At 47.6% G+C, this 23,669-nt stretch overlaps 1 protein-coding gene across 9 annotated transcripts in view; it reads left to right on the forward strand.

Annotated features, from left to right (window-relative positions):
- Nucleotides 1–23,669, forward strand: part of LOC139578046 (protein phosphatase 1 regulatory subunit 12A-like) — a 57,691-nt gene that overhangs the window by 26,500 nt on the left and 7,522 nt on the right. For 4 of the 9 annotated variants that reach the window (XM_071405202.1, XM_071405199.1, XM_071405203.1 and 1 more), the window contains exons 8-22: nt 5,521–5,891; nt 6,282–6,391; nt 6,707–6,949; nt 9,231–9,382; nt 9,838–9,924; nt 10,692–10,784; nt 11,251–11,349; nt 12,762–12,852; nt 13,379–13,549; nt 14,299–14,490; nt 15,654–15,736; nt 16,001–16,067; nt 16,883–16,987; nt 18,874–18,924; nt 19,404–19,454. In XM_071405202.1, the coding sequence (XP_071261303.1) occupies nt 5,521–5,891; nt 6,282–6,391; nt 6,707–6,949; nt 9,231–9,382; nt 9,838–9,924; nt 10,692–10,784; nt 11,251–11,349; nt 12,762–12,852; nt 13,379–13,549; nt 14,299–14,490; nt 15,654–15,736; nt 16,001–16,067; nt 16,883–16,987; nt 18,874–18,924; nt 19,404–19,454 (1,966 nt within the window). The remainder of the gene's footprint in view (nt 1–5,520; nt 5,892–6,281; nt 6,392–6,706; nt 6,950–9,230; nt 9,383–9,837; nt 9,925–10,691; nt 10,785–11,250; nt 11,350–12,761; nt 12,853–13,378; nt 13,550–14,298; nt 14,491–15,653; nt 15,737–16,000; nt 16,068–16,882; nt 16,988–18,873; nt 18,925–19,403; nt 19,455–23,669) is intronic. The other 5 variants (XM_071405206.1, XM_071405204.1, XM_071405205.1 and 2 more) reach the window with 5 other exon arrangements.

Consider the following 23,669-nt stretch of genomic DNA (forward strand, 5'->3'; position numbering starts at 1 on the left):
ACTGACCCGTCTCTGTTACTGACCCGTCTCTCTTACTGACCCGTCTCTCTTACTGACCCGTCTCTCTTACTGACCCGTCTCTCTTACTGACCCGTCTCTCTTACTGACCCGTCTCTCTTACTGACCCGTCTCTCTTACTGACCCGTCTCTCTTACTGACCCGTCTCTCTTACTGACCCGTCGCTGTTACTGACCCGTCTCTGTTACTGACCCGGCTCTCTTACTGACCCGTCTCTCTTACTGACCCGTCTCTCTTACTGACCCGTCTCTCTTACTGACCCGTCTCTCTTACTGACCCGTCTCTCTTACTGACCCGTCTCTCACTGACCCGTCTCTGTTACTGACCCGTCTCTGTCACTGACCCGTCTCTGTCACTGACCCGTCTCTCTTACTGACCCGTCTCTCTTACTGACCCGTCTCTCTTACTGACCCGTCTCTGTTACTGACCCGTCTCTGTTACTGACCCGTCTCTGTTACTGACCCGTCTCTCTTACTGACCCGTCTCTGTTACTGACCCGTCTCTCTTACTGACCCGTCTCTCATACTGACCCGTCTCTCATACTGACCCGTCTCTGTTACTGACCCGTCTCTGTTACTGACCCGTCTCTCATACTGACCCGTCGCTGTTACTGACCCGTCTCTGTTACTGACCCGTCTCTCTTACTGACCCGTCTCTGTTACTGACCCGTCTCTGTTACTGACCCGTCTCTGTTACTGACCCGTCTCTGTTACTGACCCGTCTCTCTTACTGACCCGTCTCTGTTACTGACCCGTCTCTCTTACTGTCTGACACGTCTCTTACTGACTGACCCTTCTGTTACTGACCCGTCTGTTACTGACCCGTCTCTCTTACTGACTGACCCGTCTGTTACTGACCCGTCTGTTACTGACCCGTCTGTTACTGACCCGTCTCTCTTACTGACCTGTCTCTCTTACTGTCTGACCCTTACCCTTCTGTTACTGACCCGTCTCTGTTACTGTCTGACCCGTCTCTTACTGACTGACCCTTCTGTTACTGACCCGTCTGTTACTGACCCGTCTCTCTTACTGACTGACCCTTCTGTTACTGACCCGTCTGTTACTGACCCGTCTCTCTTACTGACTGACCCGTCTGTTACTGACCCGTCTGTTACTGACCCGTCTCTTTCTGACCCAGGAATCACTGATACTGAACCACACAGCATTAGGTAGCACACCTTTCTACCAACAGCATGATGTAACCTGAACCAGACAGGATGTACAACATTACCAACCTACTGAACCAGACAGGATGTACAACATTACCAGCCTACTGACCTGAACCAGACAGGATGTACTACATTACCAGCCTACTGACCTGAACCAGACAGGATGTACTACATTACCAGCCTACTGACCTGAACCAGACAGGATGTACTACATTACCAGCCTACTGACCTGAACCAGACAGGATGTACTACATTACCAGCCTACTGACCTGAACCAGACAGGATGTACTACATTACCAGCCTACTGACCTAAACCAGACAGGATGTACTACATTACCAGACTAATGTGTTACTGACCTAAACCAGACAGGATGTACTACATTACCAGCCTACTGACCTGAACCAGACAGGATGTACTACATTACCAGCCTACTGACCTGAACCAGACAGGATGTACTACATTACCAGCCTACTGCCCTGAACCAGACAGGATGTACTACATTACCAGCCTAATGTGTTACTGACCTGAACCAGACAGGATGTACTACATTACCAGCCTACTGACCTGAACCAGACAGGATGTACTACATTACCAGCCTACTGACCTAAACCAGACAGGATGTACTACATTACCAGCCTAATGTGTTACTGACCTGAACCAGACAGGATGTACTACATTACTAGCCTACTGACCTGAACCAGACAGGATGTACTACATTACCAGACTAATGTGTTACTGACCTAAACCAGACAGGATGTACTACATTACCAGCCTACTGACCTGAACCAGACAGGATGTACTACATTACCAGCCTACTGACCTAAACCAGACAGGATGTACTACATTACCAGACTAATGTGTTACTGACCTAAACCAGACAGGATGTACTACATTACCAGCCTACTGACCTGAACCAGACAGGATGTACTACATTACCAGCCTACTGACCTGAACCAGACAGGATGTACTACATTACCAGCCTACTGACCTAAACCAGACAGGCTGTACTACATTACCAGACTAATGTGTTACTGACCTAAACCAGACAGGATGTACTACATTACCAACCTACTGACCTGAACCAAACAGGATGTACTACATTACCAGCCTAATGTGTTACTGACCTGAACCAGACAGGATATACTACATTACCAGCCTACTGACCTAAACCAGACAGGATGTACTACATTACCAGCCTAATGTGTTACTGACCTGAACCAGACCTAATGTACTACATTACCAGCCTACTGACCTGAACCAGACAGGATGTACTACATTACCAGCCTACTGACCTAAACCAGACAGGATGTACTACATTACCAGCCTACTGACCTGAATCAGACAGGATATACTACATTACCAGCCTACTGACCTGAACCAGACAGGATGTACTACATTACCAGCCTACTGACCTGAACCAGACAGGATGTACTACATTACCAGCCTACTGACCTGAACCAGACAGGATGTACTACATTACCAGCCTAATGTGTTACTGACCTGAACCAGACAGGATGTACTACATTACCAGCCTAATGTGTTACTTACCTGAACCAGACAGGATGTACTACATTACCAGCCTAATGTGTTACTGACCTGAACCAGACAGGATGTACTACATTACCAGCCTAATGTGTTACTTACCTGAACCAGACAGGATGTACTACATTACCAGACTAATGTGTTACTGACCTAAACCAGACAGGATGTACTACATTACCAGCCTACTGGTCTGAATCAGTGAATCAGCCCTTTGTGTTTTACTTGTCTGAATCAGTGAATCAGCCCTTTGTGTTTTACTGGTCTGAATCAGTGAATCAGCCCTTTGTGTTTTACTGGTCTGAATCAGTGAATCAGCCCTTTGTGTTTTACTGGTCTGAATCAGTGAATCAGCCCTTTGTGTTTTACTGGTCTGAATCAGTGAATCAGCCCTTTGTGTTTTACTGGTCTGAATCAGTGAATCAGCCCTTTGTGTTTTACTGGTCTGAATCAGTGAATCAGCCCTTTGTGTTTGTACTGGTCTGAATCAGTGAATCAGCCCTTTGTGTTTTACTGGTCTGAATCAGTGAATCAGCCCCTTGTGTTTTACTGGTCTGAATCAGTGAATCAGCCCTTTGTGTTTTACTGGTCTGAATCAGTGAATCAGCCCTTTGTGTTTTACTGGTCTGAATCAGTGAATCAGCCCTTTGTGTTTTACTGGTCTGAATCAGTGAATCAGCCCTTTGTGTTTGTACTGGTCTGAATCAGTGAATCAGCCCTTTGTGTTTTACTGGTCTGAATCAGTGAATCAGCCCCTTGTGTTTTACTGGTCTGAATCAGTGAATCAGCCCTTTGTGTTTGTACTGGTCTGAATCAGTGAATCAGCCCTTTGTGTTTTACTGGTCTGAATCAGTGAATCAGCCCTTTGTGTTTTACTGGTCTGAATCAGTGAATCAGCCCTTTGTGTGTTACTGTTTGTATGTCACCAGTGTCAGCTGCCTTGCAAGCTAGTCACTCCATCCTCACACTGCCACAGAAGTTATATGGATGGAGGAGGAGAACCAACCAAGTCACTCCCTCCTCTAGTCACTCCCTCCTCTAGTCCTCTAATCACGCCCTCCTCTAGTCACGCCCTCCCCTAGTCACACCCTCCTCTAGTCACGCCCTCCCCTAGTCACGCCCTCCCTTAGTCACGCCCTCCCTTAGTCACACCCTCCTCTAGTCACGCCCTCCTCTAGTCACGCCCTCCTCTAGTCACGTCCTCCTCTAGTCACGTCCTCCTCTAGTCACACCCTCCTCTAGTCACGCCCTCCTCTAGTCACGCCCTCCCCTAGTCCTCTAGTCACGCCCTCCTCTAGTCACACCCTCCTCTAGTCACGCCCTCCCCTAGTCACACCCTCCCCTAGTCACACCCTCCCCTAGTCACACCCTCCTCTAGTCACGCCCTCCCTTAGTAACGCCCTCCCCTAGTCACACCCTCCTCTAGTCACGCCCTCCCCTAGTCACGCCCTCCCTTAGTCACGCCCTCCCCTAGTCACGCCCTCCCCTAGTCACGCCCTCCTCTAGTCACGCCCTCCTCTAGTCACGCCCTCCTCTAGTCACACCCTCCTCTAGTCACGCCCTCCTCTAGTCACGCCCTCCCCTAGTCCTCTAGTCACGCCCTCCTCTAGTCACGCCCTCCCCTAGTCACGCCCTCCCCTAGTCACACCCTCCCCTAGTCCTCTAGTCACGCCCTCCCCTAGTCCTCTAGTCACGCCCTCCTCGTCACGCCCTCCCCTAGTCCTCTACTCACGCCCTCCTCTAGTCACGCCCTCCCCTAGTCACACCCTCCTCTAGTCCTCTAGTCACGCCCTCCTCGTCACGCCCTCCTCTAGTCACGCCCTCCCCTAGTCACACCCTCCTCTAGTCACACCCTCCCCTAGTCCTCTAGTCACGCCCTCCCCTAGTCACGCCCTCCCCTAGTCACACCCTCCCCTAATCCTCTAGTCACGCCCTCCTCGTCACGCCCTCCTCTAGTCACGCCCTCCCTTAGTCACACCCTCCTCTAGTCACACCCTCCCCTAGTCCTCTAGTCACGCCCTCCGCTAGTCACGCCCTCCTCTAGTCACACCCTCCCCTAGTCCCCTAGTCACGCCCTCCCCTAGTCACGCCCTCCCCTAGTCACACCCTCCCCTAGTCACACCCTCCTCTAGTCACGCCCTCCCTTAGTAACGCCCTCCCCTAGTCACACCCTCCCCTAGTCACACCCTCCCCTAGTCACACCCTCCCCTAGTCACGCCCTCCCCTAGTCACACCCTCCCCTAGTCACACCCTCCCCTAGTCACACCCTCCCCTAGTCACACCCTCCCCTAGTCACGCCCTCCCCTAGTCACACCCTCCCCTAGTCACACCCTCCCCTAGTCCTCTAGTCACGCCCTCCCCTAGTCACGCCCTCCCCTAGTCACGCCCTCCCCTAGTCACACCCTCCCCTAGTCCTCTAGTCACGCCCTCCTCGTCACGCCCTCCTCTAGTCACGCCCTCCCCTAGTCACGCCCTCCTCTAGTCACGCCCTCCCCTAGTCCTCTAGTCACGCCCTCCTCACACTGGGTTGGTTTTCCAGATGTTTGTTGCTATGGCGATGTACTACTGTATGTTTGGAAACCTACATCATAGAGATATTTTCTAGATTGTTTTTGTTACAAATCTGTTAAATGTTGGTCCAGTTTCCAGACCAGATTCAGACACATTAGACATCCTGCTTTGTTTTTTCCCACACACACTCTGGTTTGCTGCACCCTGAGTGATCGCCCTCACTGATTGCCTCCTGCATGCCTACCTGTCATCCTGTCCCCGCCCCCCTGCCCCTCCCCTGCAGGACCTCAATCTCTCGTATGAGCAGCAGAGAGAAGATCTGCCTCCACGAGAGAGAGAAGCACCCTCCCCCCGCTCTGACCAGCAGCCCAGCCGAAGAAGAAGAGGAGGAGGGAGGACAGGGCCAGCCTGGGACGCAGGTACAGGGCCAGCCTGGGACACAGGGACAGGGCCAGCCTGGGACGCAGGGACAGGGCCAGCCTGCGACACAGGGACAGGGACAGCCTGGGACGCAGGGACAGGGCCAGCCTGGGACGCAGGTGACACAGGGACAGGGCCAGCCTGGGACACAGGGGACACAGGGACAGGGCAAGGCCTCCAGTAGCTCCAGTTCAGAAGAGGAGGATGACGAATCTGAGAGCGATGCTGAATCAGGTAAGAGACTGAGTTTGCTTTCCAAGTGGCCCCCTATTCCCTATATAGTGCACTACTGGCATCCTATTCCCTATATAGTGCACTACTGGCACCCTATTCCCTATATAGTACACTACTGGCACCCTATTCCCTATATAGTGCGCTACTTTTGACCAGGACCCTGAGAGATACTCTGAAGATTTATAAAGCAGAGTTTTTTGGGGGGGGTCGATTCAGGAAGTAAATTGGAAATTCCAATTCTTGCTTATTATCACCAACCATTTGAAAGACAAGGCAGTTCAGATGTAATGGTATTGGTTCCCTTGATGTTCTGGTACAGATGCTGTTCTTGTTGGTTTTGATGGTCCCCAAGTCACACGGACTGACTGGTCGGTTGTGTTGTTGTTGCAGAGAAAGCCAAAAACCGAGAGATCATCAACAACTTGAACAACAAACGCAACAGCTCCTCCACCCACGCTACCTCCACGGCAACCAGCACTTCAGGAGAACCGGACAAAAAGGTACGACACAGTTTTTCTATTGCGGTTTGAACAACAACAAAATGCTCTTTAGGAGAGCTAGGAGATTGTAGCTCCTCGTAATTGAATCAACTTAAGACGGTTTTTTAAACAAGCTCAGATTAACAACTTCTCTCTGCTCTTGAATTCTGCTTGACCTGTGAACTCCTGAGAAATTGCCTTTAATATCTCTCTGGGAAGGCTGTTGATTTAAGTCGATTTGATTCCTGGCCCAAGTGATGAGATTACTCAGAAAGTTAACTCTCTCTCTCTCTCTCTCTCTCTCTCTCTCTCTCTCTCTCTCTGTTGTGTAAGTAGCAGGACCCAGGGAAGCCCCCAGCCCCCGAAGTGGCCCCTAGCTCAGCCCCTGGAGCGGCCCCTGGCTCCTGGAGGACCTCTCTTCGTAAGGCAGGCAGTTCTGTGACCCTGGGTCCTTCAGGGGCCAACGACCCCAGCCAGGAGTCCACCCGCGGGGCCCCTGAGTCTGGCCTGGGCCTAGCGATGCCCCGCTCTGCCTCCAGCCCACGCCTCAGCTCCAACACCACCACCACAGACACCAAGGTAGAGAAATCATTGTTATTGATGTCATTGCCTTTGTTTACATGTTTAAACTAGTTGTTTGTCCTTTGATTCCTCACATCTTCTGTCCTCGTTTCCTTCTCAAAACGCCCTCTGATGTATTTTGAGAAGTAGGCGAGGAAAGAGGACACGAGGAATCAAGGAAAGACAACTGAGACTCACCAATAGGCTCAACGAGTGCCCACTCATCAACCTCCAATACACTACTGTCCTGTTAGACTGGACCAACTACATCACTACTGTCCTCTTAGACTGGACCAACTACATCACTACTGTCCTCTTAGACTGGACCAACTACATCACTACTGTCCTCTTAGACTGGACCAACTACATCACTACTGTCCTCTTAGACTGGACCAACTACATCACTACTGTCCTCTTAGACTGGACCAACTACATCACTACTGTCCTCTTAGACTGGACCAACTACATCACTACTGTCCTCTTAGACTGGACCAACTACATCACTACTGTCCTCTTAGACTGGACCAACTACATCAGTACTGTCCTCTTAGACTGGACCAACTACATCAGTACTGTCCTCTTAGACTGGACCAACTACATCACTACTGTCCTCTTAGACTGGACCAACTACATCAGTACTGTCCTGTTAGACTGGACCAACTACATCACTACTGTCCTGTTAGACTGGACCAACTACATCACTACTGTCCTCTTAGACTGGACCAACTACATCACTACTGTCCTCTTAGACTGGACCAACTACATCACTACTGTCCTCTTAGACTGGACCAACTACATCACTACTGTCCTGTTAGACTGGACCAACTACATCACTACTGTCCTGTTAGACTGGACCAACTACATCACTACTGTCCTGTTAGACTGGACCAACTACATCACTACTGTCCTCTTAGACTGGACCAACTACATCACTACTGTCCTGTTAGACTGGACCAACTACATCACTACTGTCCTCTTAGACTGGACCAACTACATCACTACTGTCCTCTTAGACTGGACCAACTACATCACTACTGTCCTGTTAGACTGGACCAACTACATCACTACTGTCCTGTTAGACTGGACCAACTACATCACTACTGTCCTGTTAGACTGGACCAACTACATCACTACTGTCCTCTTAGACTGGACCAACTACATCACTACTGTCCTGTTAGACTGGACCAACTACATCACTACTGTCCTCTTAGACTGGACCAACTACATCAGTACTGTCCTCTTAGACTGGACCAACTACATCAGTACTGTCCTCTTAGACTGGACCAACTACATCACTACTGTCCTCTTAGACTGGACCAACTACATCAGTACTGTCCTGTTAGACTGGACCAACTACATCACTACTGTCCTGTTAGACTGGACCAACTACATCACTACTGTCCTCTTAGACTGGACCAACTACATCACTACTGTCCTCTTAGACTGGACCAACTACATCACTACTGTCCTCTTAGACTGGACCAACTACATCACTACTGTCCTGTTAGACTGGACCAACTACATCACTACTGTCCTCTTAGACTGGACCAACTACATCACTACTGTCCTGTTAGACTGGACCATCTACATCACTACTGTCCTGTTAGACTGGACCAACTACATCACTACTGTCCTCTTAGACTGGACCAACTACATCACTACTGTCCTCTTAGACTGGACCAACTACATCACTACTGTCCTCTTAGACTGGACCAACTACATCACTACTGTCCTCTTAGACTGGACCAACTACATCACTACTGTCCTGTTAGACTGGACCAACTACATCACTACTGTCCTCTTAGACTGGACCAACTACATCACTACTGTCCTCTTAGACTGGACCAACTACATCACTACTGTCCTGTTAGACTGGACCAACTACATCACTACTGTCCTGTTAGACTGGACCATCTACATCACTACTGTCCTGTTAGACTGGACCATCTACATCACTACTGTCCTGTTAGACTGGACCAACTACATCACTACTGTCCTGTTAGACTGGACCAACTACATCACTACTGTCCTGTTAGACTGGACCAACTACATCACTACTGTCCTGTTAGACTGGACCAACTACATCACTACTGTCCTGTTAGACTGGACCATCTACATCACTACTGTCCTCTTAGACTGGACCAACTACATCACTACTGTCCTGTTAGACTGGACCAACTACATCACTACTGTCCTGTTAGACTGGACCAACTACATCACTACTGTCCTGTTAGACCGGACCATCTACATCACTACTGTCCTCTTAGACTGGACCAACTACATAGCCTTGTATTTTCAGGAACCCAGGACTGCCAGAGTGAACCCCAGTCCAACCAGACGTCTCTTCAGTATGCCAGACACCAACCCAGACAGCACTAGTAGGTTAGTGAACCCCAGTCCAACCAGACGTCTCTTCAGTATGCCAGACACCAACCCAGACAGCACTAGCAGGTGGGCTCAGCTTGCCTCACATGATGCTGTCATGTACCACAGTATGGAGTGGCAGTGAAAGGGTCATCAGCTTCACTGTGTGTTTGTGTGAGGAAAGATAAACCGGTTTTGAGCTTCACTGCATCACCACCGTTCCTCTCTCGCTCTCTCACCCTCCCTCTCTCTCTCTCTCTCTCACCCTCCCTCTCTCTCTCTCTCACCCACCCTCTATCTCTCACCCTCCCTCCCTCTCTCTCTCTCTCTCTCTCTCTCTCTCTCTCTCTCTCTCTCTCTCTCTCTCTCTCTCTCTCTCTCTCTCTGTCTCTCTCCCTCTCTCACCCTCCCTCCCTCTCTCTCTCACCATCCCTCTCTCTCTCTCACCCTCCCTCCCTCTCTCTCTCACCCTCCCTCCCTCTCTCTCTCACCCTCCCTCTCTCTCTATCTCTCACCCACCCTCCCCCGCCTCTCTCCCTCAGCTGGCTGAGTCGTAGCTCCTCTTACACCCGACGCCTCAATAGTACAGGAAGTGATCTCAGTAGCTCCACCCCCTCCTTGCCTCTCAGGTATGTCCTACAGCCTTGGCTCTGCTCATTGGTGTGTTTGTCCACTCTTAGGGCTTCTGGTTGAATGTAGTTAGAAAACACAAGTGTGATGTTCCCACTCTTTTCCTTACACTTTTCTTCTGTGTTCAATATTACACTGCTGGATGCGTTGTCTCTGAGTATATTGTCTCTGAGTATATTGTCTCTGAGTATATTGTCTCTGAGTATATTGTCTCTGAGTATATTGTCTCTGAGTATGTTGTCTCTGAGTATGTTGTCTCTGAGTATATTGTCTCTGAGTATGTTGTCTCTGAGTATGTTGTCTCTGAGTATATTGTCTCTGAGTATATTGTCTCTGAGTATATTGTCTGAGTATGTTGTCTGAGTGTGTTGTCTCTGAGTATATTGTCTGAGTATATTGTCTCTGAGTATATTGTCTCTGAGTATATTGTCTCTGAGTATATTGTCTCTGAGTATATTGTCTCTGAGTATATTGTCTCTGAGTATATTGTCTCTGAGTATATTGTCTCTGAGTATATTGTCTCTGAGTATATTGTCTGAGTTTATTGTCTCTGAGTATGTTGTCTCTGACTATATTGTCTTTATTTAACCAGCTTGTCCCATTATTCGTCCTAGTCAGGCATCCAAACTGATCCAACTGTAAAAAAGTAGTGGCCAAAAAAAGACCTCTGTTACCAGGGAGACCTGACCATAGACACTGTTTATGTGGCTGTAGTAGAGAATATGCTGAAGATATTATGGTCAATAAGTCTGGTTGCTATTCCCAGCTCATCCTATGGACGCAAACCGGATGACCCCACGGGGACAGGAAGTAGCTCCTCTGCTGGACTCAGTCGACTCAACGTCCTGGTGGCCCAGAGGTGGGTGTGTCTGATAATGGCATGGTCCTTAATTCCTTTTAGAGCAAACGACACAGCAGCCCTGCCACTTGGTTTGCTATAAAGCTGAGGTGTGGGGCTGGAGAAATGTAACCACTCTCAAAGTCATAGTTATGGATGCAAGGACTAAATATGTATTCCTCTCTCTCTACCCTCTCTCCTCTCTCTCTACCCTCTCTCTCCCTCTCTCTTTCTCTCTCTCTCTCTCCTCTCTACCCTCTCTCTTTCTCTCTCTCCTCTCTACCCTTTCTCTCTCTCTCTCCTCTCTACCCTCTCTCTTTCTCTCTCTCCTCTCTGTCTCTCCTCTCTACCCCCTGTCTCTCCTCTCTACCATCTCTCTCTCCTCTCTACCCCGTCTCTCCTCTCTACCCCCCCCCCCCCCCCTCTCTCTCTTCTCTCTCTCTTCCCCCTCTTATCTATCTCTCCCCTCTCTCTCCCTCTATTTCAGACTGGCTCAGGAGCAGGCAGAGAAGAAGGAGAAGGAGCAGGGTTCTGTCACCACGACGACCGGCGGGGGCAGCGATCTGGAGACAAAGCAGAGGCGCAAGTGAGTCTTTTTCACCACGACGGCAACGATGTTTCAGCGATGTTCCAGCGTTTAGAGTTTACAGAGCCTATTTGTTTTCTAGATGTTTGAACTTTCACCTTTAAACACAGTGGCGTGCCGAGGGTGTGAGGCTGCAATTGTAGTTGATGTGATTAAATGTAGTTGAAGGTTATGTGCCAGAGTGGTGTAGTGGTCTACTAGCTGACTCTGGATCATGCACAGCCACCTGGGACGCTGATCTGTGACCTTTCAATTCTGTCAATTCCCCTCTTACCTTTCTCCTTCTTGTCTTTCTCCACTCTTTCTCCTTCTTACCTTTCTCCCTCTTACCTTTCTCCCCTCTTACCTTTCTCCCCTCTTACCTTTCTCCCCTCTTACCTTTCTCCTTCTTGTCTTTCTCCCCTCTTACCTTTCTCCCTCTTACCTTTCTCCCCTCTTACCTTTCTCCCCTCTTACCTTTCTCCCTCTTACCTTTCTCCCTCTTACCTTTCTCCCTCTTACCTTTCTCCCTCTCACCTTTCTCCCCTCTTACCTTTCTCCCCTCTTACCTTTCTCCCTCTTACCTTTCTCCCCTCTTACCTTTCTCCCCTCTTACCTTTCTCCCCTCTTACCTTTCTCCTTCGTATCTTTCTCCCTCTTACCTTTCTCCCCTCTTACCTTTCCCCCTCTTGTCTTTCTCCTCACCTTTCTCCCCTCTTACCTTTCTCCCCTCTTACCTTTCTCCCCTCTTACCTTTCTCCCTCTTATCTTTCTCCTTCGTATCTTTCTCCTTCGTATCTTTCTCCCCTCTTACCTTTCTCCTTCGTATCTTTCTCCCTCTTACCTTTCTTCCCTCTTACCTTTCTCCCTCTTGTCTTTCTCCTTACCTTTCTCCCCTCTTACCTTTCTCCCCTCTTACCTTTCTCCCCTCTTACCTTTCTCCTTCGTATCTTTCTCCCTCTTGTCTTTCTCCTTACCTTTCTCCCCTCTTACCTTTCTCCTTCGTATCTTTCTCCCTCTTGTCTTTCTCCTTACCTTTCTCCCCTCTTACCTTTCTCCTTCGTATCTTTCTCCCCTCTTACCTTTCTCCCCTCTTGTCTTTCTCCTTCGTATCTTTCTCCCTCTTACCTTTCTCCCCTCTTGTCTTTCTCCTTCGTATCTTTCTCCCTCTTACCTTTCTCCCCTCTTACCTTTCTCCCCTCTTACCTTTCTCCTTAGCTTTGTCCTTATCTTTCTCCTTCTTTTCTTTCCTACTATCTGTTATCTATGTAGCTAAATATTAGTTAAATGTAGGCAAATGTTGTTAAATGTAGTTATAATTTGTGTTCCCTGGTCCAGATCCTACCTGACCCCGGTGCCTGATGTCTAAATCATTTTATGATAATGTTATGGGTAATGTAATAAATCATGTTTTTTGTGTTCCCCCGATCCAGGTCCTACTTGACCCCGGTGCGTGATGAGGAGGCTGAGGCTCAGAGGAAGGCTCGCTCCAGACACGCCAGACAGTCACGACGATCCACTCAGGTCAGATATATCCAGACACGCCAGACAGTCACGACGATCCACTCAGGTCAGATATATCCAGACACGCCAGACAGTCACGACGATCCACTCAGGTCAGATATATCCAGACACGCCAGACAGTCACGACGATCCACTCAGGTCAGATATATCCAGACACGCCAGACAGTCACGACGATCCACTCAGGTCAGATATATCCAGACACGCCAGACAGTCACGACGATCCACTCAGGTCAGATATATCCAGACACGCCAGACAGTCACGACGATCCACTCAGGTCAGATATATCCAGACAGGAGATACACAGCATCCCTCTTCGCCTTCTCTCCTTCATCTGACCTGAGAAAGCCAGTCCAATGAGCTTCCTTTCACCATATTATGTTCACCTGATAAGTCTTCTCCAATCAGTGAAGGAGAGAAGAGATTTCTAAGCAAATTAGATGGAACGATCCAGTAGATTGGCAGGCATTGTGATTTGTCTGTCTGACAAGGACATGACTAAAACTTCCTGTCTGTTGTCCAATCAGGGGGTGACGCTCACAGACCTGAAGGAAGCTGAGAAGACCATGAAGACGGCACAGACGGACGAAGGGAGAGACAAGGCCATGAAGACGGCACAGACGGACAAAGGGAGAGAGAAGGCAAGGAAAGAGGAGGAGGAGAAGGAAGAGGCCAATAAGAAGAAAGCAGAAGAGGGGGTGAGAGCAATATTTAACCCCTACACCCTACACACTACACCCTAGAGCAGTGGTATTTAACCCCTACACCCTACACACTACACCCTAGAGCAACGGTATTTAACCCCTACACCCTAGATCAAGGGTATTACATCAGCCCCTACACCCTAGAGCAGCGGTATTTAACCCCTACACCCTACACACTACACCCTAGAGCAGCGGTATTTAACCCCTACACCCTAGCACCTACACCCTAGAGCAGCGGTATTTAACCCCTACACCCTAGCACCTACACCCTAGAGCAGCGGTATTTAACCCCTACACCCTACACACTACACCCTAGAGCAGCGGTATTTAACCCCTACACCCTACACACTACACCCTAGAGCAGCGGTATTTAACCCCTACACCCTAGCCCCTACACCCTAGAGCAGCGGTATTTAACTCCTACACCCTAGCACCTACACCCTAGAGCAGCGGTATTTAACTTCTACACCCTAGATCAAGGGTATTACATCAGCCCCTACACCCTAGAGCAGCGGTATTTAACCCCTACACCCTACACACTACACCCTAGAGCAGTGGTATTTAACCCCTACACCCTAGCACCTACACACTAGATCATGGGTATTACATCAGAGGATTGGATTGGTATAAGCAATATAGCTACACTTCTTATAAGGGGGTGTACAACATAGGACATCCAGGGACATCAGTACGATGTCTGTCTGGTGGATAACGTATTTCCTAAAGATGATAACTGTCTTCAGGAGGTAAGCTGGAGGTCCCGCATCGCCAGCCTGCAGAAGTCTGACCTGTTGGGGCTGACTCAACCGGCTGGTACCCCTCGTCCTCAGACCTCCGGCCAGGAGAGGAGTGCAGAAGGGGAGAGTGAGAGTGACCGTATCGCCAGGGAGAGACGGAGAGCCCGGGCCAGGAGGAGAGCTCAGAGGGCTGGAGATGTGAGTGTATTTGTAACCTGTCGTAGTCATGCTTATAACCCTATACAACCCTTGCTCATAAATGCATTATAACCTGTCGTGGTCATGCTTCTAACCCTATAAAACCCTTGCTCATAAATGCATTATAACCTGTCGTAGTCATGCTTGTAACCCTATAAAACCCTTGCTCATAAATGCATTATAACCTGTCGTAGTCATGCTTATAACCCTATAAAACCCTTGCTCATAAATGCATTATAACCTGTCGTAGTCATGCTTGTAACCCTATAAAACCCTTGCTCATAAATGCATTATAACCTGTCGTAGTCATGCTTATAACCCTATAAAACCCTTGCTCATAAATGCATTATAACCTGTCGTAGTCATGCTTGTAACCCTATAAAACCCTTGCTCATAAATGCATTATAACCTGTCGTAGTCATGCTTATAACCCTATAAAACCCTTGCTCATAAATGCATTATAACCTGTTGTGGTCATGCTTATAACCCTATAAAACCCTCGCTCATAAATGCATTATAACCTGTCGTAGTCATGCTTGTAACCCTATAAAACCCTTGCTCATAAATGCATTATAACCTGTCGTAGTCATGCTTATAACCCTATAAAACCGTTGCTCATAAATGCATTATAACCTGTCGTAGTCATGCTTATAACCCTATAAAACCCTTGCTCATAAATGCATTAACCTGTTGTAGTCATGCTTGTAACCCTATAAAACCCTTGCTCATAAATGCATTATAACCTGTCGTAGTCATGCTTATAACCCTATAAAACCCTTGCTCATAAATGCATTATAACCCTGAGTGCATGAGCTAGTATTGGTTATAACCTTTCATAAGGTAACCTGTCACAAGGATGACATTGCCATCCATAATGAGTGTGGGGTGGGCTAGTTCTGGTTATAATGCCCCGTGTAGCTCAGTTGGTAGAGCATGGCGCTTGCAACGCCAGGGTTGTGGGTTCGTTTCCCACGGGGGGCCAGTACAAAAAACAAAAAAAAGGATGAATGTATGTACTTGTAAGTCGCTCTGGATAAGAGCGTCTGCTAAATGACTTAAATGTAAATGTAAATGTTACCAGGTTATATCCTGGTAATAACCTGCCGTAATGAGGACATTACCATCCATAATGTATTGACCTACTGATCTCTGTGGTCCTGTAGAGTGATGACAACGAGCCCAGTGTAGAGGAGGGGTTGGGAGGCAGTGAGCAGGATCCACAGACAGACAGGCACTCCAGCACCAGGTATGGATCTGACCTTTAGCCTTTGACGTGTTCAGTCTGGTTCCTGATTATCTCATAGTAGTGAGTATTATCTCTGACCTCTGAGGAGTCATTATAATATCTCTGACCTCGGAGGAGTCATTATAATATCTCTGACCTCGGAGGAGTCATTATAATATCTCTGACCTCGGAGGAGTCATTATAATATCTCTGACCTCGGAGGAGTCATTATAATATCTCTGACCTCGGAGGAGTCATAATATCTCTGCTCCCTGCTCTCTTCAGGTCCGACGTGTCATGTAACGACTGTATCGACAGAGGAGGCGGCTCTGAAACTAAGGATTACAAGAAGGTAAAGATAGTTTGAATGATTTGAAAAGGGGCTAGTCAGTATTAGAGGGTCTAGAAGAGTTTCAGCACTCTCTCACAGGCGATCATTCACTTAACGAACCCTCCCTCTCCCTCTCTCTCTCTCAATGCAATTCAATAAATGCTTTCTCTCTGGTGTAAAAAAAATGTATGCATGCACGACTAACCAGGACTAAGTCGCTTTGGATGAAAGCATCTGCTAAATGGTATACAGTTTAAGTCGGAAGTTTACATGCACTTAGGTTGGAGTCATTAAAACTCGTTTTTCAACCACTCCACAAATTTCTTTACATGTTGCGTTTATATTTTTGTTAAGTTTAATATGTGTGTATATATATGTATTTATATATATTTATATATGTCTATATATATATATTTATATATGTGTACATATATATTTATTTATGTGTATATATACATATGTATATATGTGTGTATATATATTTATATATGTGTGTATATATATATATTTATATATGTGTGTGTGTATATATATATATATATATATATATGTTTATATATGTGTGTATATATATTTATATATGTGTGTATATATATATTTATATATGTGTGTCTGTAATATATTTATTTATATATATTTATATATATGTGTATGTAATATATATATTTATTTATATATATTTATATTTATATATATGTGTGTATATATATTTATATATGTGTGTCTGTAATATATTTATTTATATATATTTATATTTGTGTGTATGTAATATATATATATATATCTCTATATAATTGGAATTGTTCCAGTATAATAATAATGTCTTTTTGTCCCAGCTGTTTGAGGTGGTGTCCAGGGAGAATGGTCAGCTCCAGTCCCAGCTGCAGGACACCCAGAGGACCATCTCTCAGACCAGACTGGACCTGGACAAGGCCACCCAGGTCACACACACTAATCTCTCATGGACAGACTAGTAAAAAGAAACGGTACCGTAAATCTATCACGGTACAGCAGGAGGGGGGAGATAAACGGTACAGCAGGAGGAGGGAGATGAACGGTACCGTAGACCTGTCACGGTACAGCAGGAGGAGGGAGATAAATGGTACCTTAGATCTGTGACGGTACAGCAGGAGGAGGGAGATGAACGGTACCGTAGACCTGTCACGGTACAGCAGGAGGAGGGAGATAAATGGTACCTTAGATCTGTGACGGTACAGCAGGAGGAGGGAGATAAACGGTACCGTAGACCTGTCACGGTACAGCAGGAGGAGGGAGATAAATGGTACCTTAGATCTGTGACGGTACAGCAGGAGGAGGGAGATAAACGATACCGTAGACCTGTCACGGTACAGCAGGAGGAGGGAGATAAACGGTACCTTAGATCTGTCACGGTACAGCAGGAGGAGGGAGATAAACGGTACCTTAGATCTGTCACGGTACAGCAGGAGGAGGGAGATAAACGGTACCTTAGATCTGTCACGGTACAGCAGGAGGAGGGAGATAAACAATACCGTATATCTGTCACGGTACAGCAGGAGGAGGGAGATAAACGGTACAGCAGGAGGAGGGAGATAAACGGTACAGCAGGAGGAGGGAGATAAACGGTACCGTAGATCTGTGACGGTACAGCAGGAGGAGGGAGATAAACGGTACAGCAGGAGGAGGGAGATAAACGGTACCTTAGATCTGTCATGGTACATCAGGAGGAGGGAGATAAACAGTACCATAGTTCTGTGTCGGTACAGCAGGAGGAGGGAGATAAACGGTACCTTAGATCTGTCATGGTACATCAGGAGTGAGATACATACAGCCTTATTATAAAATCGATTATATAAAAACATTTCCTCATCAATCTACACACAATACCCCATAATGACATCACAATACCCCATAATGACATCACAATACCCCATAATGACATCACAATACCCCATAATGACAAAGCAAAAACAGGTTTTTAGACATTTTTGCATTTTTATTACAAAACCCCCCCAGAAATACCTTATTTACATAAGTAATCAGACCCAAACTGAGCAATCGGGAGAAGGGCAGTGGTCAGGGAGGTGACCAAGAACCCAATGGCCATTCAATGGGAGCTCCAGAGTTCCTCTGTGGAGATGGGAGAACCTTCCAGAAGGACAACCATCTCTGCAGCACTCCACCAATCAGGCCTTTATTATAGAGTGGCCAGATGGAAGCCACTCCTCAGTAAAAGGCACATGAAAGCCCGCTTGGAGTTTGCCAAAAAGCACCTAAAGGACTCAGGCCATGAGAAACAAGATTCTCTGGTCTGATGAAACCAATGATGAATCCACGCAGGAGTGGATTCGGGTCAAGTCTCTGAATTTCCATGAGTGGCCCAGCCAGAGCCCGGACTTAAACCCGATCGAACATCTCTGGAGAGACCTGAAAATAGCTGTGCAGCGACGCTCCCCATCCAACCTGACAGAGCTTGAGAGGATCTGCAGAGAATAATGGGTGAAACTCCCCAAATGCAGGTGTGCCAAGCTTGTAGCGTCGTACCCAAGAAGACTCAAGGCTGTAATCGCTGCCAAATGTGCTTCAACAAAGTACTGAGTAAAGGGTCTGAATACTTATGTAAATGTGATATTTCCATTTTTTTGATACATTTGCTAAAATGTCATATTTTCTGATGTCTTAGTATTTGACATGATCCAGCTGTTCTACAATACATCTGATGGCTTAGTCACCAAAATTATGCATTTCATAATGATCTGTCTGTCTGTCTGTCTGTCTGTCTGTCTGTCTGTCTGTCTGTCTGTCTGTCTGTCTGTCTGTCTGTCTGTCTGTCTGTCTGTTCCTACAGAGACAGGAGCGGTTCAGTGATTGTTCAACCATGCTAGAGCTAGAGAAGAAGGTAGGTCTCTCCTCTTCCTCTCTTCCGTGTGTGGCTTGGCTTGTGTTGTGTTATATATAGAGAGAGAAACTAGTACACTATCTACTCTCTAGTGTCAAACACCTGATGCTGATGCTGTGCCTGGCCTCACGACTGACTGTCTCTACTGCTGCCTGACCCTCCTCTCTCTGTCTCTCGCTCTGTCTCTCCTCTATCTTCTCTCCCCCTCTCCTCTCTCTCTCTCTCTCTCTCTCTCTCTCTCTCTCTCTCTGTCTGTCTTTCTCCTCTATCCTCCCATCTGCTGTCCCTCCCTCTCTTCTCCCTCTGTCTCTCTCTCTCTCTCTCTCTCTCTGTCTCTCTCTCTCTGTCTCTCTCTCTCTCTCTCTCTCTCTGTCTCTCTCTCTCTCTCTCTCTCTCTCTCTCTCTCTCTCTCTCTCTCTGTCTCTCTCTCTCTCTCTCTCTGTCTCTCTCTCTCTCTCTCTCTCTGTCTCTCGCATCAGGAGCGACGGATGTTGGAGCGGCGTGTGGCTGAGCTGGAGGAGGAGTTGAAGGTGAAAAGAGAGAGAACATGATCACACCTGGGTTCAAATAGTATACGAAATCTTTCAAATACGTTAGCTGGGCCCAAACCCAGGTCACCTGGCACTCCAGGCAGGCTAAAGCAAATACTGAAAGTCCAGACTCCACACAGACTCTCTGCCTGAACCCAGGTTTTACTCCACACAGACTCTCTGCCTGAACCCAGGTTTTACTCCACACAGACTCTCTGCCTCATCACAGCTTGCTGCTTCTTTCACGGCTTGTGCTGCAAATCACCAGTGTTGTGGCAGTAAGTGGTACACTGAGTCTGCCGTCCAAATGGCACCCTATTCCCCTATATAGGGCACTACTTTAGACCAGAGCTCTATGGGCCCTGGTCAAAAGTAGTGCACTACATAGGGAATAGGGTGCCATTTTGCGATGCACACTAAGGCATTAGACTGGGCCAGGGAGGGAGGGTGGCTTGCTGCTCTGTACAGCTCTGTTCCAGACGAGACCAGTATTGTATATAGTCAGTACCACTATATCATCCATTGACTTTTCACAAAGACATGTTCTCAGGACAGGGTACTTATTTATCAGGGCTCATTTTCACAAAGGGAGCATCCCAAATGGCACCCTATTCCCTGTTTAGTGCACTACTTTAGACCAGGGCCCTATTCCCTGTTTAGTGCACTACTTTTGATCAGGGCCCTATTCCCTGTTTAGTGCACTACTTTAGACCAAGACCATATTCCCTGTTTAGTGCACTACTTTTGATCAGGGCCCTATGGGTCTCCCACTAAATAGGGAATAGTGTACATTTGGGGCACAGACAAAACATTTCTTAGACAAGAGTGCTGATCTAGGATCAGGCCCATCTAGGATCAGGCCCATCTAGGATCAGGCCCTCTAGGATCAGGCCCTCTAGGATCAGGCCCATCTAGGATCAGGCCCTCTAGGATCAGGCCCATCTGGGATCAGGCCCTCTAGGATCAGGCCCATCTAGGATCAGGCCCATCTAGGATCAGGCCCTCTAGGATCAGGCCCATCTAGGATCAGGCCCTCTAGGATCAGGCCCATCTGGGATCAGGCCCTCTAGGATCAAGCCCATCTGGGATCAGGCCCATCTGGGATCAGGCCCTCTAGGATCAGGCCCTCTAGGATCAGGCCCTCTAGGATCAGGCCCATCTGGGATCAGGCCCATCTGGGATCAGGCCCATCTGGGATCCCTCCTATTCATTAGTTAAATAAAAGCTAAATAAAAAATGTAATAACAATTTGATCAGCACTACTACTACTGAGAGGCTTTGTGAATACAGGCCCAGGTGGTGGAGATCACTGGTACTGCTATCCAATGGGGGTGGAGATCACTGGTACTGCTATCCAATGGGGGTGGAGATCACTGGTACTGCTATCAAATGGGGGTGGAGATCACTGGTACTGCTATCCAATGGGGGTGGAGATCACTGGTACTGCTATCCAATGGGGGTGGAGATCACTGGTACTGCTATCAAATGGGGGTGGAGATCACTGGTACTGCTATCCAATGGGGGTGGAGATCACTGGTACTGCTATCCAATGGGGGTGGAGATCACTGGTACTGCTATCCAATGGGGGTGGAGATCACTGGTACTGCTATCAAATGGGGGTGGAGATCACTGGTACTGCTATCCAATGGGGGTGGAGATCACTGGTACTGCTATCCAATGGGGGTGGAGATCACTGGTACTCCTATCCAATGGGGGTGGAGATCACTGGTACTCCTATCCAGTGGGTGTTCTCCTCTCTTCCTACCCCAACGCTCTAATACATCCTACCACCTCCTGTTCTCCTCTCTTCCTACCCCAACGCTCTAATACATCCTACCACCTCCTGTTCTCCTCTCTTCCTACCCCAACGCTCTAATACATCCTACCACCTCCTGTTCTCCTCTCTTCCTCCCCCAACGCTCTAATACATCCTACCACCTCCTGTTCTCCTCTCTTCCTACCCCAACGCTCTAATACATCCTACCACCTCCTGTTCTCCTCTCTTACTCCCCCAACGCTCTAATACATCCTACCACCTCCTGTTCTCCTCTCCTCCTCCCCCAACGATCTAATACATCCTACCACCTCCTGTTCTCCTCTCTTCCTCCCCCAACGCTCTAATACATCCTACCACCTCCTGTTCTCCTCTCTTCCTACCCTAACGCTCTAATACATCCTACCACCTCCTGTTCTCCTCTCTTCCTACCCCAACGCTCTAATACATCCTACCACCTCCTGTTCTCCTCTCTTCCTACCCCAACGCTCTAATACATCCTACCACCTCCTGTTCTCCTTCTCTTACTACCCCAACGCTCTAATACATCCTACCACCTCCTGTTCTCCTCTCTTCCTACCCCAACACTCTAATACATCCTACCACCTCCTGTTCTCCTCTCTTCCTACCCCAACGCTCTAATACATCCTACCACCTCCTGTTCTCCTCTCTTCCTACCCCAACGCTCTAATACATCCTACCACCTCCTGTTCTCCTCTCTTCCTACCCCAACGCTCTAATACATCCTACCACCTCCTGTTCTCCTCTCTTCCTACCCCAACGCTCTAATACATCCTACCACCTCCTGTTCTCCTCTCTTCCTCCCCCAACGCTCTAATACATCCTACCACCTTTTACCGTGTTCACTTAACTCTCCGTTTCTGTTGCAGACATACCTGAGCTCAAGTAGGTGGTAACCAAACTAAGCTGCATGAAAAGGAAACCATGATCCATCTGATTATAGTACATTGGATTGTCTTTCTTTACACAAGAATTGTAACGATGTCAATTTTCATCTAGCCAAACAGTTGGGGGTGAGAGTTTTTGAGAATGACACAAATATGAATTTTCACAAAGTCTGCTGCCTCAGTTTGTATGATGGCAATTTGCATATACAGTGATCCCTCGCCACTTCGCGGTTCACTTATCGCGGATTCGCTATTTCGCGGATTTTCATAATGCATTTTTTTTTTTTTTTTGTGCATTGTGCTCTGCATTCTGATTCGCTAAAAACTCACTCCCGCTTCTTGTATCAAAACATGCTACGAATTGTGCTATCATTTTGTCGTCTCGTGCAGTTATGTGTACGTACATAAAACAGCTTGGCAAATTTACATTAAGTTGGCCAAATTATCTTGTAATTTCGAACATCTCCTAAACCCATAATGTCGACGAAACGGCCTACACGTGAGTCACTGTATTTGTATACATGTAATAGTTGCTAATTGTAAAAAAAAAAAAAATAATTCTATTTCGCGGATTTCACTTATCGCGGGTCATTTTCGGAACGTAACCCCCGCGATAAACGAGGGATTACTGTACTCCAGAATGTTAAGAAGAGTGATCAGATGAATTGCAATTAATTGCAAACTCCCTCTTTGCCATGCAAATGAACTGAATCCCCCAAAAACATTTCCACTGCATTTCAGCCTTGCCACAAAAGGACCAACTGACGTCAGTGATTCTCTCGTTAACACAGGTGTGAGTGTTGACGAGGACAAGGCTGGAGATCACTCTGTCATGCTGATTGAGTTCGAATAACAGACTGGAAGCTTCAAAAGGAGGGTGGTGCTTGGAATCATTGTTCTTCCACTGTCAACAATGGTTACCTGCAAGGAAACATGTGCCGTCATCATTGCTTTGCACATAAAGGGCTTCACAGGCAAGGATATTGCTGCCAGTAAGATTGCACCTAAATCAACCATTTATCAGATCATCAAGAACTTCAAGGAGAGCGGTTCAATGTTGTGAAGAAGGATTCAGGGCGCCCAAAAAAGTCCAGCAAGCGCCAGGACCGTCTCCTAAAGTTGATTCAGCTGTGGGATCGGGGCATCACCAGTACAGAGCTTGCTCAGGAATGGCAGCAGGCAGGTGTGAGTGCATCTGCACGCACAGTGAGGCGAAGACTTTTGGAGGATGGCCTGGTGTCAAGAAGGGCAGCAAAGAAGCCACTTCTCTCCACGAAAAACATCAGGAACAGACTGATATTCTGCAAAAGGTACAGGGATTGGACTGCTGAGGACTGGGGTAAAGTAATTTTCTCTGTTGAATCCCCTTTCTGATTTTTTGGGGCATCTGGAAAAAAGCTTGTCCGGAGAAGACAAGGTGAGCGCTACCATCAGTCCTGTGTCATGCCAACAGTAAATCATCCTGCGACCATTCATGTGTGGGGTTGCTTCTCAGCCAAGGGAGTGTGCTCACTCACAATTTTGTCTAAGAAC

Source organism: Salvelinus alpinus, chromosome 6 (genome assembly GCF_045679555.1).
Source record: "Salvelinus alpinus chromosome 6, SLU_Salpinus.1, whole genome shotgun sequence".
NCBI lineage: Eukaryota > Metazoa > Chordata > Actinopteri > Salmoniformes > Salmonidae > Salvelinus > Salvelinus alpinus.